We start from the raw sequence: 18,748 nt of genomic DNA, 5'->3' as shown, positions 1-18,748 counted from the left end.
TAGTTATTTTTCCCTTTATTTCAGACTTTTGTCTTGTTGATCTGATGACTTGTACAAACCGGATTCAGTTGAAGTTGGGAAATTGTGTAAAATGTAAATAAAAACAAAATACAATGATTTGAAAATCCTTTTCAACTTATATTCAATTGAATACACTACAAAGACAACATGTTTCAAAGTCAAAGTCCGCTTTATTGTCAATTTCTTCACGTTAAGGCACACAGAGATCGAAATTACGTTTCCCACCGTCCCACGGTGACTAGACACAGTACACAACACTCACAATCAAATAGCACAAAGAGTAAAAACGAACAGACAAGAGCAACGAATAAGTAATAAGCAAATAACCAAAATAAATAAACAATAAATAAATAAATAGACAAATAAGAGCATCAAAATGGAGCAAGCGTGCTAATAGCAGACAGCCAGATCATAGCGCAAAAGAACAGGACGTCAGGCAGCAGAGGGTGGAGGGGGGAGGGAATTCAGGATCCGGACAGCTTGGAGTACGAAGCTGTTTCTGAGTCTGGTGGTGCGGGAGCGCAGGCATCTGTACCTCTTCCTAGAGGGCAGAAGTACAAACAAAGAGTGAGCGGGGTGACTCACATCACACAATCGCGGCCGCTTTGCGGGTGAGACGGGAGGCGTAAACTTCCTTCAGAGAGGGGAGTGGAGCCCCGATGATTTTACTTGCAGTGTTCACTATGAGCTGCAGGGCCTTCATGTTGTACTCAGAGCAGCCACCACCCCACACAGCGATACAACTGGAGAGGACGCTCTCAATGGTGCCACGGTAGAATGTGGTCATGATGGCGGGAGGAGCACTTGCTCGCCTGAGTTTCCGCAGAAAGTACAGGCGGCGCTGAGCTTTCTTCGCCAGCGACGCAGCGTTGGTGGTCCAGGAGAGGTCCTCACTTATGTGCACCTCCAGGAATCTGGTGCTGCTCACTCTCTCCACAGTTCAATGCTCAAACTGATAGTTTATTTCATTTTTCAAATAATAATTAACTTAGAATTTCATGACTGCAACACGTGCAGTAGAAGTTGGGAAAGGGCATGTTTACCACTTCCTTACATCACCTTTCCTTTAAAATAACACTCAAACGTTTTGGAAGAAAGGAGACTAGTTATCTTAGCTTTTCATGTGGAATTTTTTCCCATTCTTGCTTGATGAACCGCTTCAGTTGTTCAACAGTCCGGGGTCTTCCCTGTCGTATTTTACGCTTCATAATGCGCCACACATTTTCAATGGGAGATGGGTCTGGACTGCAAGCGGGCCAGGGGAGAACCTGGACTCTTTTCCTTCGAAGACACACTGTTGTAACAAGTGCAGAATGTGGGTTGGCATTATCTTGCTGAAATAAGCACCGGCATCCATGAAAAACACGTCGCTTGGATGGCATCATATGTTGCTCCAAAATCTGTATGTACTTTTCAGCATTTATGTTGCCTTCACAGAAATGTAAGTCACCCATGCCATGGGAACTAATGCACCCCCATACCATCACAGATGCTGGCTTTTGAACTTTGCGTTAACAGTCTGGATGGTCCGCTTCCTCTTTGGTCCGGAGGAACGACGTCCAGTGTTTCCAAAAACAATTTGAAAAGTGTACTCATCAGACCACAAAACACTTTTCCATTGTGCATCAGTCCATTTTACATGAGCTCGGGCCCAGAGAACCCGGCGGCGTTTCTGGATGTTGTTCATAAATGGCGTTTGCTTTGCATGGTAGAGTTTTAACCCGCACTTACTGATGTAGTGACGAACTGTATTTACTGACAGTGGTTTTCTGAAGTTTTCCTGAGCCCATTTGGTGATATCCTTTACACACTCATGTCGGTTTTTAAGGCAGTGCCGTCTGAGAGATCGAAGGTCACTGTCGTGGCGCTTACGTGCGGTGATTTCATCAGATTCTCTGAACCTTTTGATGATATTATGGACCGTAGATGTTGAAATCCCTAAATTCCTTCAATTTTGCTTTGAGAAATGTTGTTCTTAAACTGTTCAACTATTTTCTCACGCAGTTGTGGACAAAGTGGTAAACCTCGCCCCATCCTTTCTTGTGAATGACTGAGCATGTTTGGGGAGGCTCCTTTTATACCCAATCATGGTACCCACCTGTTCCCAAATAGCGTGATCACATGTGGGATGTTCCAAATAGGTGTTTGATGAGCTTTTCTCAGCTTTCTCAGTATTTTTTGCCACCTTTCCCAACTTCTACTGGACGTGTTGCCGCCATGAAATTCTAAGTTAATTATTATTTGGCAAAAAACAATTAAGTTTATCAGTTTGAACATTAAATATGTTGTCTTTGTAGTGTATTCAATTGAATTGAGAAGGATTTTGAAATTGTTGTATTTTGTTTTTAATTACATTTTACACAATTTCCCAACCTCAACTGAATCCGGTTTGTATTTTGTTGCAGTTATTGGTTTTCTTGGATGGTGCCGTTGTGAGTTGGCAGCTTTTTCTTGGAACCTATAAAGTTTGTGCCCATGTCATCTATGTGTCTTTTATATATGTTTATATACCCACTCTATGGTATGAATGCAGCTGGACAAGAAGTTCCTGCGGGAGCAATCCCAAGGGATTAATAAAGTGAAATCTGTCTGTCTGATCTTGTCATCTTCCTGTCAACCAACCAACCAACCAACCAACCAACCAACCAACCAACCAACCAACCAACCAACCAACCAACCAACCAACCAGCCTCTTTCGCTTATCCGGGGTCGGGTTTCGGGGGCAGCAGCTTTAGGATGGATGCCCAGAATTCCCTCTCCAGCCACTTCGTCCAGCTCATCCCGGGGGATCCAAAGGCGATCCCAGGCCAGCCGAGAGACATAGTCTCTCCAGCGTGTCCTCGGAGAGGCCCAGGCCTCTCCTGGGGAGGCGTCCAGGAGGCATCCTGATGAGATGCCCGAGCCACCTCATCTGGCTCATCTCAACGTGGAGGAGCAGCGGCTCGACTCAGAGTCCCTCCCGGATGACTGAGCTTCTCACCCTATCTCTAAGGGAGAGCCCGGACACCCAGCGGAGGAAACTAATTTTGTCCGCTTGTATCTGGGATCTTGTCCTTTCGGTCACGACCCATGGCTCGTGACCATGGGTGATGGTAAGAGCGTAGATCGACTAGTAAATTGAGAGCTTCGCCTTTCGGCTCAGCTCCCTCTTCACCACAAGAAACTGATAGAGTCCGCATCACAGCAGGCGCTGCACCAATCCGCCTGTCTATCTCACGCTCCATCCTGCCCTCGCTTGCGAACAAAGACCCCAAGATATTTGAACTCCTCCACTTGAGGCAGGATCTCATCCCCGATCTGGAGAGGGGATTCCACCCTTTTCCAACTGAGGTGCAACATGGTGCTGACTTTCATCCCGACCGCTTCACACTCGGCTGCGAACCGCTCCAGTGTGAGCTGGAGATCACGGCTTGAAGAAGCCAACAGCACCACATTGTCTGCAAAAAGCAGAGATGATCACCAAACTGGACACCTTCAACGCCTCGGCTGCGCCTCGAAAGTCTGTCCAGAAAAGTTATGAACAGAATTGGTGACAAAGGGCAGCCTTGGCAGAGTCCAACCCCCACCGGGAACGAATCCGACTTAATGCCGGAAATGCGGACCAAACTCTGGCATCGATGATACAGGGACTGAACAGCCCATATCGGTTGGTTTGGCACCCTGTATGCACCTTCAAGGATCCTGCCAAGGGTATAGAGCTGGTCCACTCTTCCACGGCCAGGACGGAAACCACACTGCTCCTCCTGAATCCAAGATTCAATCTCCAGATGGACCCTCCTCTCCAGCACTCCTGAATAGACCTTACCAGGGAGGCTGAGGAGTGAGATTCCTCTGTAGTTGGAACACACCCTCCGGTCCCCCTTCTTAAAAAAGGGGGGGGCCCACCACCCCAGTCTGCCAATCCAGAGGCATTGTCCCGATGGCCACGCAATGCTGTAGGGGCATGTCAGCCAGGACAGCCCCTCAACATCCAGAGCCTTTGAGAACTCCGGGCCGATCTCATCCGCCTCCGAGGAGCTTTTTAACTACCTTGGTGACTTCAATCCCAAGATTGGCGATTCCATCACAGATTCTCCAGGCCCTGATTCTGCAATGGAAGGTGTGTCGGTGGAATTGAGGAGGTCTTCAAAATACTCTCCCCACCGACTCACGAGGTCATGAGTCGAGGTCAGCAGCACACCGTCTCCATTGTAAACAGTGTTAACTCTGCACTGTTTCCCCCTCCTGAGGCGCCGGATGGTGGACCAGAATTTCCTCGAAGCAGTCATTCTCCACGGCCTCGCCGAACTCCTCCCACGCCCGAGTTTTTGCCTCACTGCCGAGGCCGCGTTCCACTTGGCCATCCGGTACCTGTCGGCTGCCTCCGGAGTCCCACAGGCCAAAACAGCGTGATAGGACTCCTTCTTCAGCTTGACGGCATCCCAGCGGTGTCCACCAGCGGGTTCGGGGGTTGTCGTCACGACAGGCACCGCCTTTCATCATGGGCAACTCCAGAGTGGAAGAGAGTCCAGCCCCTCTCAAGAGGACTTGTTCTTGAACCCCAGCTGTGTGTGGAGGCAAGTCCGACTCTCTAGTTGGAACTTTTCTGCCTCACACACCCGCTTGGGCTCCTTTCCTGCCATTGAGGTGACATTCCATGTCCCAATAGCCAGCTTCTGTCACCTTTGGCCTTCCAGTTCTCTTTGCACATGACTCCTTAGTCCTTCCCACAGGTGGTGAGCCTATGGGAACTTCCGGTCATTCATTTTGGAAATTACATCATTGTTAAATGACTATCAGAAGCCAAGAGTTGTGATGGCAGTTTTTGCTTCAGAAAGTGAACCACCTCTATGCAATTGTTGGGTCTGAATATGATCAGACATTAAATCACATGCTAGAACAAAGAGGAGAAGACAACCAGGATGAGTTTACTCGCGAGGAGAACGATAGAGAAAGGAAGCTCAGTTACAATCTCCATCAGTTCTGAGTTCCTCCCCCACGTGCTCCTCCTTTTAATGTCTTGGATGCCCTGGCTACAGAGGCGTTGCTACACTAAAGGGAGGGGAGATAGTGGCTGTAGCAACGCTGATTAGCTAAGGAATGTAGTGTAGTGTGAATTGATCTTCTCGACCCCCACATTGGGACTGCAGAGTCTGCTTTCTTCCCCCAACCAGTTGTCCTCTCCATGGGTGGCCGACTCCTCCTCGACTGTGATCAGATAACTTGAAGCACTTTGAATCTCGCTTACCTGTGAAACAATGCAACTAAACCCTTGCTAAGTTTAACTTCTTAGTAAACTAACACAACACATCATAATAATAATAATAATATCTAACCTTACTTAAACCTTTCAACACATATTAAGTAAATGTAAGGTAACTGATATACAGTTCCTTAAACGAACATTGAGTAAATATGGGATAACTTTAATGTGACTTCTTCAAACTGTATATAACCAATTTTGATCATCTACAATCTATGAATCAAAGCTACAGTTAACTAAAAGGAATAAAGTCCCTTTAAACTGACAAAGAACATTTCGCCTATGCAAAGAAGCTCTGCTCATTGTCATTGAAGACTTCTTACAAAACAAACACAAAAGTAACATAAGGACAGGAAGGAAACATAAGGCTGACGGGGATCAAAAGACATTCCTTGAACCAAATAGAAAGCATTTAGTTTAAAGGAGAGTCGTAAACTCATAAAGATAAGGCCTCCTGGTCTGGCAGGCCAAGGCTTCCCCCGAGATTATTCCAACATTTCCCTCCTGTTTATCACATATTTGCTCAATTTTTACATCACCAAAAATCAACCACTTCTCAAGATTTTCAGTTGTCGGATCACAAGTATGAGCACAAACATGTTCACATCAAAAAAGGATAACGTTACGACATCATCATTCAGAAACACACAGATCTGGGAAAAAGTCTGTAAACTTAAATGCAAGAATTCCATCATCATCACCGTTATCATCAATTTGCTGGCGTTCAGACATTAGGCATACTCGGGCCATCTTGTCTTCCATGGGCGATATTGCTGTAGTGATAAGACGATTAAACAGAGCACGCAGACATGAAATACAACAACATCCACATAAAGTGAGTATAGCAGCAAATACTGCAATTAACACTATAATTGATATTATAATTGAGGACACAAGGGGTTTATACTTCCCAAAGGCATCCATCCAGTTGTCCCACATTGATGTGTCCACACCAGAGTGCTCTTTCATCCTCATGTTGAGGGACCGCAGGCCTGCAATGGCCTTCGTCAGGCTCCCATCAGGGGCAGTGTTGTTGGGGATGAAGGTACAGCATTGTTCTCCGAACATTGCGCAGACCCCCCCCTTTCTCAGACAACAACATATCAAGAGCAATGCGATTCTGGAAAGCCATTAGGGAAGGCTAGCTGTTCATGCCCTGCCTCAAATCCCGCTTGTGTCCGTTTGCCCAATTTCGGCATGTTGCAATGGATGTAATTTATCCTGTCAACGTTCTTGTTCATCGTTCACCAGCAGCAAATGGAGGACTCCCATCCTACTGCAATTTGGTCAATTAATTCTTATTAATCAGGAACTCCTCTTGGGACTTCAATTGCATCTATTTCAGTCAGATCATCGTTGTCACTCAAATTTAAAGGCATTTTAGTTTTTACCAGCTTTTTCCCCAGATCTTGGCATGTCGATACATATACAATTTCGCTTGACTACATTCTCTGAAAGCAATGTTGTTGTTTTTTTTTTTTTTCTCAACAGATACATCTCTGTCGCACATTTCACAATCAGTAGACGTGACAGATTTCTCACATTCTTTGGTCAATGGCAACGGTACAACATAAAGCTATTAATTTCATTCTTTAACATCTACATCGGTTGTTGACAAAGTACACAAATAAGCATCATACTTACTCCATGGCCAGATGCAACACAGCGGATCACACCGCAAAGGCCAAATTTATCTTTTTTAAATCAACACAATGCAGCCTGTTCTATATAAGTTGCCAACACATCTCTCCCCTATTCATTATGACTCTTAGTTCCCACAAATACCATATTGTTAAAGTTAACAAAACTACAACCAAGATGGCCACCTAACATGCAATAACGTCATTGTTTCTTTACATTACGTTTTTGCCACTGTTAAGGCATTCAGTGTTAATTTTGAAACAATTCAATCCATTTTAGCACATGTCAAACAAGCTCTACGATTTTTTTTTATAAATGTTTTGAATATGAATCAAATCCATATGTTGTATAAAGCTGACTTGCCCCACTATCCCTCCTCTTGAGCCATGTGACACACACCATGGCTCAATATTACTGCCCATTTTATCATGTTTTTTTATTTTGGTAGGATAGGTCAGTCTTCTGGTCATCTATCACAAGAATCTTAGACATTTGAATAAAAATCAAAATGTATGTTTTAATAACTTAGAGAACCCATATGTAGTAAGGTGTTGTATTACTACATACGATTCCATTATCATTTAATTTGACACATCTTTCAAAATTGCTTTTGTTTTGCGGTGCATATCAGATAGACTACAGTCTAACAGAAATTTTTTTTTTTTTTTTTTTTTTTTTTTTGCACCTATTTTAGCCAATTTCATCCTTTTAACACATAACACTGACAGCACACAGACAACACAAAAAACAGCAAAGACATAGCTCACAAACAATACCAACAAACAACGCTGCGCAAACGTCATAGAGGATGACGTTTTGGTTATACTTTTTTCTTCATCAGTGCCTTTTATCCTTCATGCAAATGTTGTCACCACTTCCTTAAACATCACTCTTCTTCAAACATTCTCTGAAAAACACACTTTCTCTGCTTCACCCAGCCATAGCACACCCCGTGCGAGGGGGGGGGGACGCGGCATCAATGTTGATTGCTCACAGGCTGGCCATTTCCTGCAACAATCATGATGCCGGCCCACCACCCACACGAGCATAGCACAGGCCCACGTGCACAGCCCAGACCTGCGACTACGCGCAAGCGCAGGCATGCTCCTCAATCTCACCCTCTCAAAGGGCAGGCCTACTTTACTGTTCCCCCTTCATCGTGTTCACATTCAACATGTTTCACTGTCTTCGACACAACATTTGTTGTCTCTTATTCTCATCCTATCAAGCCACCTTTCTAGTCACTTTCTGTCACACACTTTATATTCTCTACTGCCACACACCTTATTTTCTCTACTGCCACACCTCAATCATCTTAGTTTCTCCAACCAACTTAAACATACCATTGTCTACTTCTCAACGTCCCTATTATCGCTCAACAGGCTCCTGCACTTTCTCCATGACTAATTTCTTCCATAGGACACACATCTCACTCACACACATACACACACACACACACACTCATTCATGAGGATCCTCTGCGCGCACACGCACGCACACACACACACGCTAGCACACAACATAAAAGACCACAAAGAGCACACTAAGAACACCTTTTTGCTCATCTTATCTAATTTATTCTCTATTGTACTTTTAGAAGCTATTTGTAATTATTTTTCTATTATTTTGCAAATTTTAACTTCAGTGTTTCTCTCTTACTTTTCCTTTTAACGCGAATATCTCCTGTACATTTAAGCTAATTTCCGTTTCTTTTTGGCAGCCAGGTTCCCACTTTGTTACATGGGTTTCTGTTTTGACTTGATTTTGGCTATGTCATAACTATCCTCGTTCATTTGTGCAGTCACGTACCATGTGACCTTTTTCTCCGCAACTCCAACATTCTATTTGACTAGGTTGCACAAATCCTCTTTCTCGGCCTCTAAAGCCTTCTCTGACTACTCTTTCTGCATGGAGGGCGTGTTTTATGTATTCCTCCAAAGTTCCGGTGTTCATTCCTTTATAATTATTGATCACCCTAATTTGTATTTTTGGCTTGGACCCTATGTGGATGGCATTTTTTAATTGTTGCTGATAAGCACCTTGGGGTGCATCATCTTCTACCAGTCCACTGTGTATTTTGAATACTTCTGTCATGCGCCCTCGATACTCATCAAAGGTTTCATTATCATTTTGCTTTGTTCTCCCTATTTCTGTGTAATTTGCCCTCATTTTCTTCAACCGATCCATTTCAAGCGGGCTTTTCTGCCTGGTGGCTCTGTCTGTCATCCCATAAGGAGGAGGTGATTCTTCACTTTTGTGTGTGTCTTGTACTTGCGGATACAACTTTACTATGATCTTTTGTTTCGAATTTGTAGCCTGTGTTTTTTCCTCCCGCTCTTGTATTTCTTTTGGCTCTCCCTCAAATTTGTATTTTTTGATCCGTTTATCTAGATTATTAATTCAATCAGGATCCTGCCTTTCAATTATTTTCCAATCTTTACATTTTAGATTATCTCGGATATTAATTTTGCTTTTTCCATTCCCCATTTTAATCAATTTGGTCCCAACTGTAAAACCATAGGGGTTTCTAAAGTCGGGTGTTTCCAGTGGGATAACGAAAAGATCCTGTGGTGATTCTCACTTCTACCAGCGTACTGATGGAGAATCCTTGCCTATTGCGTCCACAGAACCACGTTATGTGTTCCCCACTGCTTTAATATGGAATACTATATCTAGTGATACGTATTCCCATTCACACTCTCAATCATTCACTATTACGGTTTCCCGGGCACTCCGCCAACCCTTTTTGACGGACTTCTCCGTCTTGTTACATCTCCGTTGTGTAACTTTATTACGGTTTCCTGGGCACTCCGCTAACCCCTTTTTGACGGACTTCTCCGTCTTGTTACATCTCTGTTGTGTAACTTTATTACGGTTTCCTGGGCACTCCGCTAACCCCTTTAAACGGCCGTTTTTATACGGACTTCTCCGTGTGTAACTTTTACTGGTACCTTTAGACGGACTTCTCCGTTCTAACCTAGGACTTTTATAGGAAGAAAAGAAAAAAAAAAAAACTCACCCCCTGGTTCTCCTCACCTCTGCACCTCGGACTGCCTTCAACCATCAGATCCCAGCTGACGAGCAGACAGCCAGCCTTTGAAAAGGATTCTAGAATCTCACCTATGGAGTTCCTCCCGCGCGCGGTCTTTCTGGATCTCTGCTGTCAGCTGGAATATAATATAGTATATTGGCATCCGGCTCGAAGGACCAATTAAATGTTGGGTCTGAATATGATCAGACATTAAATCACATGCTAGAACAAAGAGGAGAAGACAACCAGGATGAGTTTACTCGCGAGGAGAACGATAGAGAAAGGAAGCTCAGTTACAATCTCCATCAGTTCTGAGTTCCTCCCCCACGTGCTCCTCCTTTTAATGTCTTGGATGCCCTGGCTACAGAGGCGTTGCTACACTAAAGGGAGGGGAGATAGTGGCTGTAGCAACGCTGATTAGCTAAGGAATGTAGTGTAGTGTGAATTGATCTTCTCGACCCCCACATTGGGACTGCAGAGTCTGCTTTCTTCCCCCAACCAGTTGTCCTCTCCATGGGTGGCCGACTCCTCCTCGACTGTGATCAGATAACTTGAAGCACTTTGAATCTCGCTTACCTGTGAAACAATGCAACTAAACCCTTGCTAAGTTTAACTTCTTAGTAAACTAACACAACACATAATAATAATAATAATATCTAACCTTACTTAAACCTTTCAACACATATTAAGTAAATGTAAGGTAACTGATATACAGTTCCTTAAACGAACATTGAGTAAATATGGGATAACTTTAATGTGACTTCTTCAAACTGTATATAACCAATTTTGATCATCTACAATCTATGAATCAAAGCTACAGTTAACTAAAAGGAATAAAGTCCCTTTAAACTGACAAAGAACATTTTGCCTATGCAAAGAAGCTCTGCTCATTGTCATTGAAGACTTCTTACAAAACAAACACAAAAGTAACATAAGGACAGGAAGGAAACATAAGGCTGACGGGGATCAAAAGACATTCCTTGAACCAAATAGAAAGCATTTAGTTTAAAGGAGAGTCGTAAACTCATAAAGATAAGGCCTCCTGGTCTGGCAGGCCAAGGCTTCCCCCGAGATTATTCCAACAGCAATATACGGCAGTTGAAAAGTGGGCATTCATGATGAAAGAATATGACTTTTCTGGTTTGTAATTTCTATCTTAATTTTGTGTTTTTAACAGAGCCTGCTGTCCGAAGAAAATTCCCAGAAGATTTCCAAGATGAGGTCTGATTTATTTTGCATTTCCATGTATTGTGTCTGTATATGTTTTGACCATTATTTGTAGTTATCAGCATTGAATCACATTGCATCTGTCTTAGATTTTCTCACACTTTCTCACACCTCTTGTTCTAATTCGAAACAGTTTTTTGTTTTTTTTTACGTAGATTGGGTTGTTACTTAGTAAACTATTTTATAATTGGGGCATTAATCCATCGTGACCATCGTGGGGACTTCCTGTTCAACATGGGAATATGTATGTATCGTGGCCGAGGGTTGCCTGCCTGAATTGTATGTGTTCCCTTTTTCAAAATTATCTTCACCCCCTGTTGCATTTCAAATTGAATTGTGCAGCTTGGCAAGTTTGGCAATTTTTTGCATTGTTGGTATTGCTAACAATGGAAGGCGAGAAGCCTTCGGATCAAAGAATCAAAAGAGTCCTTTGTTTCTTTAATGTCAAATTTTTGGAGATTTGAAGGTGCCATGAAAAGATTCATAGAAGATTCAAAACAACAACAGGCATTATGCCATCCACACATTCTCTTAAGGCGCCTCAACTGGAATTCCCAATGTGTGTTTTTTTTTTGTGCTAATGTCATAGAAAGTAGTGAATGATGAATTCAGCATCAACACATAAACATCACGGTATTACTGTATGGTTCAATTTATTGCTAAGCGCAGCTCCCTATGTTTTCCCCAGTTGATTATGAGAGACCCAGGCCGTTTTTTTTCTGGTCCTCGCTCCCCTCACTCACCTGTATGCATATTGGCTCCTCTCTCTCGATTCATCACTCAATGCACACTTCAGCATTTTACATTTTGAAACAGCAGGGCATACATGTATTTTATTTCACAAAGGGGCCTCAGCACATTGTGCTGTTTTTACATATTGACATTGTGAAATTGAGTGCAATGCTAATCATTTTCATCTCTTCCACAGGACATTATTAAAACCGTGCCAAAGTTCTGCTTTCCATTCTGCTTGGATAGGTACACTGACACAAGTTTCTGATTATCTATTTGTCTGTGTGCCAGTCTAATGTATCGTTTACACTCCTCTCCAATAGGAACAATGTGGCCAATTATATTATTTTTAATGCAGAGCATATGGCAGGGCTAGGCAATTCCGGTCCTGCATGTTTTCTAGGTCTCCCTGCTGCAACACACCTGATTCAAATGATCAGAATTGTTATCCAACTTCTGCAGACCTTGCTAATTATCTGACCATTTGAATCAGGTGTGTTGCAACAGGGTGACATGCAAGACATGCGGGACACCAGCCCTCGAGGCCCGGAATTGCCTACCCCTGTCATATGGGTTTAACATTACACAAAATAGCTTTGTAACAAAAAGCCAGGTTTTTGGTGAGCAAAAATATTGTTGATAATATTGATTAATAAAAAAACTCTTTTACCCACTGTTCTTTTCATTATAAAGAATTTCATTGTTTTCAAGCATGAACTAGTGTTCTAAGGTTAACATTTTCCATACTCTCCAATATTTCCTTTCCGCAGTGTCAACCAGATGGAACAGAATCAGAATTTCACATTTGTCCTGACTGACATCAACAGTAAACACAGATTTGGGTTTTGTCGGCTCTCCTCAAGTTTACACACCTGCTATTGTATCCTTAGGTGAAGCTCGTAATTTATTTTTGTTTTGTTTTAATTGTTGAATGAATAGTGCAAGTGGATTATTTCCAATTTCAAATTGGAGTGAAAGGAAAATTAAAGAACCACTTTCATTGTATAGTCTTAAGCTGTCAAATTTCAAACTTTATTTGTATCCTCCAGCTACCTGCCATGGTTTGATGTGTATTACAAACTGCTAAACATTGTTGCAGATTACACCATAATTGGCCAGGTAAGGAAAATACATGTATTGTAACTACATACGTACGTACATACATGCATACATGCGTACATACAGTACATGCATGCGTACATACATACATACATACATACATACATACACTGACGTCCCCCCCCCTGTTAATATTTGTCCACCTAACCGTTTCACAAAAAAGGTTGGGGTACGCTGCTCTAGAGTGGCTTATTCATTATTTAATTTGAACTATTTTAATTAAAATCCCATATCAGCAGTCTTCACACAAAAACACTCAAAGCACATGGAATCAAAAACTTGTTTTCGATTGTACATACCACTTCGTTTGAAAAGACATGCTCCGAATCCCCTTGTCCGAATCAAATCTTTTAACTCCAGAGTTGGTCTTCCTTTACTGATGACCTCCTGCTTCGACCGAAAATCCATAGTTGAAAATCGTTTGAGTTTGGATATGTAATCCTCCATTGTAAAACGAAATGTCAAAAACAAAAAAACAAAAAAATGAATGTAAAACGAAATAAATTGATGACTGCTTCTTAGTTGTTCACTGTAAATCTGTACATTTGAACTGGAGATCACTTATTCTACAGGTGGGCGCATGAAGCGTCCCGGGATCACTAGCGCCCCCTGCCATAAAGTGGAGGACTTTTTTTCGTTGCCTCCATTGGGTCTCTTTTCAAAGCAGCATTGGTCATCTAAAGATGACAAAAAAAACACTAGATATTATATACCGTATTTTTCGGACTATAAGTAGCAGTTCTTTTTCATAGTTTGGGTGGGAGGGGGGCGACTTCTACTCATGAGCAATTTATATGTGAATTTTTTCACAAATTTTCAAAATTCAAAAATCCACTATGTCGTGAAACCGTGCTAAACGAACTGCGATGTAGCAAGGGATTACTGTAATTTGAACTGCAAGTGACGTCAGCAGCGCGGCGGTTGTTTACATAAAGGACAAAGGATTCAATCACGGGATGACGAAGATGACGAAGGGCCCCACGTACTACCGGCATCATTTGCGGCTTTGTTTGTAAGTGACACAGAGGACGAAAAGTTTGAAGGATTTAATGATTTGGAGTGACACAGAAGGTTTGAAAAACTTGTTATTTATGTTATAGTTATTTGATGTATTTTATTTCGTGTAGCAACTTGTTTTTATCATTACAGTTCAGTAGTTGTTGGCTCGTTGAACTCTTGTTTTGTTAAATAAAGACACGTTTACCAAACCCACGTCTTTCCTGGTACTTTAACGCTACAATATAGTAGATATATATACTAGATCTGTGGAATAACAACGAGGCTGACGTCACCGCCACACGTGCGGCGTTGTTGACATAAAGGACGAGGAATTTGATCGATGGATTTAATGATTTGGAGTGACACAGATGGTTTGTTAATGTTGTTTTTATGATTGTTATTTGATATATACTTTATATATTGTTATATGGGTCTGTGGAATAATTAAAACTGCAACTCACGACGAGTCCGACGTCAGCAGCGCGGCGCATGCGCGCCATTGTTTACATAAAGGATGATCGATGAATTTAACGATTTGTAGTGACACAGATGGTTTGATGAACGTGTTATTTATGTAATAGTTATTGGAATAACTCTGAATGTTATGTCAGGCCCGTTCTCAGCTCCTCGTTTGTGTATATGTCACGTTAGCATACGGTATCATTTAGCCTGTTGTTGCTGGTTCATGTCTGTTTTTGGTGTTGGATTTTGACAAATATATTTGCCCCAAAAGTGCGACTTATACTCCGGTGCGACTTTTTCACTTTATTGTGCATTTTATGGCTGGTGCGACTTATACGCCGGAGCGACTTTTAGTCCAAACAATACGGTACATCAGCTTAACTACGGAAATTCGTGAATATAGTCACAGTGTTTAAACACTTAAACAGAGACATAGAAACAGACAGCAGTTCAGTGTAACTGCATAGCCTATCACCATAGGCAGCCGTGTGGTTACGCAATCCTCAGAGGAGGCAAGGCAGGAAGTTGCCTCCTCCGAGCGATTCGTCTTCCGTTTTAACGTAACTATAAAAATTCAGCAATTATTGTTTAAGTTGATACTAAACTACTGAAATTAAAAGGAAAATGACTATCATAAAAAAAACAATTGAATTTGTTTCTTCCTTTTTTCATGATGGCAGGGGAGGCCGCCTCCCTTGCCTCCTCTAACCGCACGTCCCTGATGCATGCATACGTACGTACATACATACATACATACATACATACATACATACATACATACAATCAATAATAATAATAATGTGCAAAATGTCAATATGTACCACCGATCCATAGTTAAATGAAAATCCTTATCTATGTCAACCATAGGTAACCATAGGAAACACTGCAGTATTTGGAAGATTCTTTAGTTGTTTAAATATGTGTGTAGTGCTGAATAAATCCAAACGTACTAAACGTGAACAGTGTTAACGTGGGACTTGAGTTGAAATTAGAGAAAAAGACATGTTAAAAGAAAGTATAGTCTTATATTCATTGTAGAATATTCTTCATTTTCATGGATATTTGGTCTTTTGAGTGCTTTAGGAAGCCAATTTCCAGGATCTCTTGATGTCCTTACACAGCCTTTCCATTCCTGAGCCTGGCATCCCTGTTCATCTTGCTATGGTGAGTCACAATTTACTACATTGTTTCATGATCATATTTTCTTTTAAGTCAAGAGTAAGCCTGAAAAAGCAAATGTGTAAAACTATTTTGAATATTGGATATACCGTATTTTCCGGACGAAAAAGGCGCACCGGATTATAAGGCGCACCTTCAATGAACGGCACACTTAAAAATTTTGTCCATATATAAGGTGCACCGGATTATAAGGCGCATAAAATAGAAGCTATACTGCAACAAACTGCGGTTGACTAGGGTTGCGATATGCATCCACTAGCCAATAACCGATGGGCCCTGTAAACAATCGCGTTTCTCAAACTATCCTATAAAATGATCAGAACTGACTAAAGTTCGATCTAACACAGTACCAAGGTGTACCTATGTTTCCCTTCCATATTGATCCGTAAATGTACTCAAAACATTAACAGAGCAGCCGCTTTTGACATGAAATAACCTCGTGCGTATAGCAGCTATCGCTATAGCATTAGCCACCCGCAAACTCCCATGAGCCTCAGCAAAGTGTAAACAATCGCGTTTCTCAAACGAGGCCTTAAAAAATGATCAGAACTGACTAAAGTTCGATCTAACACCTTGGTACTGCTTACCTATGTTTCCCTTCCGTATCGATCCGTATATTTACTCGAAACATTAACAGAGCAGCCTATTTTGACATGAAATAGCATCGTGCGTATAGCAGCTATCTCGATAGGATTAGCCACCCGCAAACTCCCATGAGTCTCAGCTGGCAGACTCCCATGAGCCTCAGCAAAGTGTAAACAATCGCGTTTCTCAAACGAGGGCTTAAAAAATGATCGGAACTGACTAAAGTTTGATCTAACACCTTGGTACTGCTTACCTATGTTTCCCTTTCATATCAACCTGTAAATTTACTCGAAACATTAACAGCAGCCTATTTTGACATAAAATAGCCTCACAGGTACAACAGCTATTCAGTGACGCCCCCTGACCACGGTTGCCACAATGCTGGTAAGCGATGCGACCTTGTAATTTACTAGTTGTTCTAAAACGTACTGAAAATCTTGGCAGAGCACTGTGTACAACCAGTATGAATCAACAAATTCATAAATTGATCCATATATAAGGCAAACCGGACTATAAGGCGCACTGTCGGCCTTTGAGAAAATGTTAGGTTTTTAGGTGCGCCTTATAGTCCGGAAAATACGGTACTCTTCCCCCTCAAAATTTTCTTGTATGATTTGTTACCCATAAATATGAAAAATGCTTATGAAGTCAAACATTTTTTTTGATATACGGTGATATACGGAGCTTTATCCAAACCATATGTTGCCCAAAACATTTCCAAAAGTCAGACATTCAATTCCAAGCGTATTAATTAGGGCTGACACTTTAACGTGTGAAATGGATTCATTAATTCCGTTGCAAATTACCGCGCTATAAAAATGAACTCAATAATGTGTCTAATGCACAAACCTTACGAAATGGATTCATCAATTCTGTTGCAAATGACCACGCTATAAAAATGAACTCAATTAATAATGTGTCCAATGAACAAACCTTTCAAATTTGGCCCTTGAAATACCCGTAGGCTGCGGTCGCTCATCACCTCAGCGTTGCGCTGCGTTACTCAGCTCCTCCCCGAGGCGCTCGCGTTTAGATTTTTACCACTTAATTAAAATGTGCACTCTCTGCCTGTCAGCCCAGTCTTTGGTAATGCCTATCCACCAATATGTACGTAATCATAATTAAACGTAGTTTGCATCATGGCAGTAGGAAGAAGGCATCATTCACTAGAGTGCAATTTGAAGCTAACATCAGCCAACAAGTCATCAATCAACACACCTGGTCAGTCTACACTGAATTATTCCCAGGGCGAGACTACTTCCGAGCCAATTATTATTAGACCTTCATATACAGTGTTAGGGACACATTACTTTATTTTTTATTTAGCACACACAAATGTCACATGAAGAAAAAAAATTGCTGTGGTGGAGAGAGTGAGCAGCACAAGATTCCTGGGGGTGCACATCAGTGATGACCTCTCCTGGACCACCAACACTGCATCACTGGCGAAGAAAGCTCAGCGCCACCTGTACTTCCTGTGGAAACTCAGGCGAGCAGGTGCTCCACCAGCCATCATAACCACATTCTACCGTGGCACCAATGAGAGCGTCCTCTCCAGTTGTATCGGATTGTGGGGTGGTAGCTGCACTGAATACAACATGAAGGCCCTGCAGCGCATAGTGAACACGGCCGGTAGGATTAGTGGTTCTTCACTCCCCTACCTGAAGGACATTTACACCTCCTGTCTCACCCGCAAGGCGACCACGATTGTGTGTGATGTGAGTCACCCCGCTCACACTTTGTGTGATCTGCTGTCCTCTGGGAAGAGGTACAGGAGCCTGCGCTCCCGCACCACCAGACTCACCAACAGCTTCATCCTCCAGGGTGTTAGGATCCTGAACTCTCTCCCCCCTCTGCCCTCGGCTGCATAATGTCCTGAGCTTTTGGGCCGCGTTGGCTGCTTTCCACTACTCTCGCGCTATACTCTGACTGTCTGCTGTATGCACACTAGCTCCGTTTTTGCTCCTCTTATTTGTTTATTTATTTATATTTATTCATCGCTCTTGTTTATTCATTGTATGTGCCTTCTTGGTTTTACTTTTTGTGTTGTTGTTTTGGATGTTTTGTTATATGTCTTGTCACCGTGGGATAGTGGGTAACGCAATTTCGATCTCTTTGTGTGTCTTGGCATGTGAAGTGATTGACAATAAAGCTGACTTTGACTTTACTTTAAACCTCAATGAATTTGAAATAATATTGATATCGCAACCTTGAAAATGCTAGCTTTTCATTGGCTGGCTCCTGACTCACCATTTCTGCCTCTTCTTGGATTTTGTGGTGTGTGACTACTGACAAATGTGCTTTGGCACATGTGTAAAAACACCGGCACTAATTGGCTACTTTAACGCTGCCTTAGCTTGCTGCTCGCTCACTGACTTAAGGAAACTCCTCACTTAGTTTATTCAATCAATTCAGAAAATGGAATTGTAGGCCTGTATTTATAATATTATACGTGACGTGCGGTATTGGGAAGAAATTTACTTTAGCCCACTAAAACAGTGTTGCACTAT

At 42.2% G+C, this 18,748-nt stretch overlaps 1 protein-coding gene across 1 annotated transcript in view; it reads left to right on the top strand.

Moving 5' to 3' along the window:
- The window catches only part of dennd1a (DENN/MADD domain containing 1A), an 86,584-nt gene that overhangs the window by 5,347 nt on the left and 62,489 nt on the right, over window positions 1–18,748 (top strand). The window contains exons 3-7 of the mRNA XM_085926763.1: window positions 11,113–11,156; window positions 12,091–12,140; window positions 12,665–12,784; window positions 12,944–13,013; window positions 15,558–15,638. Coding sequence (XP_085782889.1) covers window positions 11,113–11,156; window positions 12,091–12,140; window positions 12,665–12,784; window positions 12,944–13,013; window positions 15,558–15,638 — 365 coding nt within the window. The remainder of the gene's footprint in view (window positions 1–11,112; window positions 11,157–12,090; window positions 12,141–12,664; window positions 12,785–12,943; window positions 13,014–15,557; window positions 15,639–18,748) is intronic.

The sequence above is a fragment of the Syngnathus leptorhynchus genome, chromosome 12 (genome assembly GCF_054491065.1).
Source record: "Syngnathus leptorhynchus isolate UIUO chromosome 12, UIUO_Slep, whole genome shotgun sequence".
NCBI classification, from domain to species: Eukaryota; Metazoa; Chordata; class Actinopteri; order Syngnathiformes; family Syngnathidae; genus Syngnathus; species Syngnathus leptorhynchus.
This window is presented reverse-complemented; position numbering and strand designations above follow the sequence as displayed.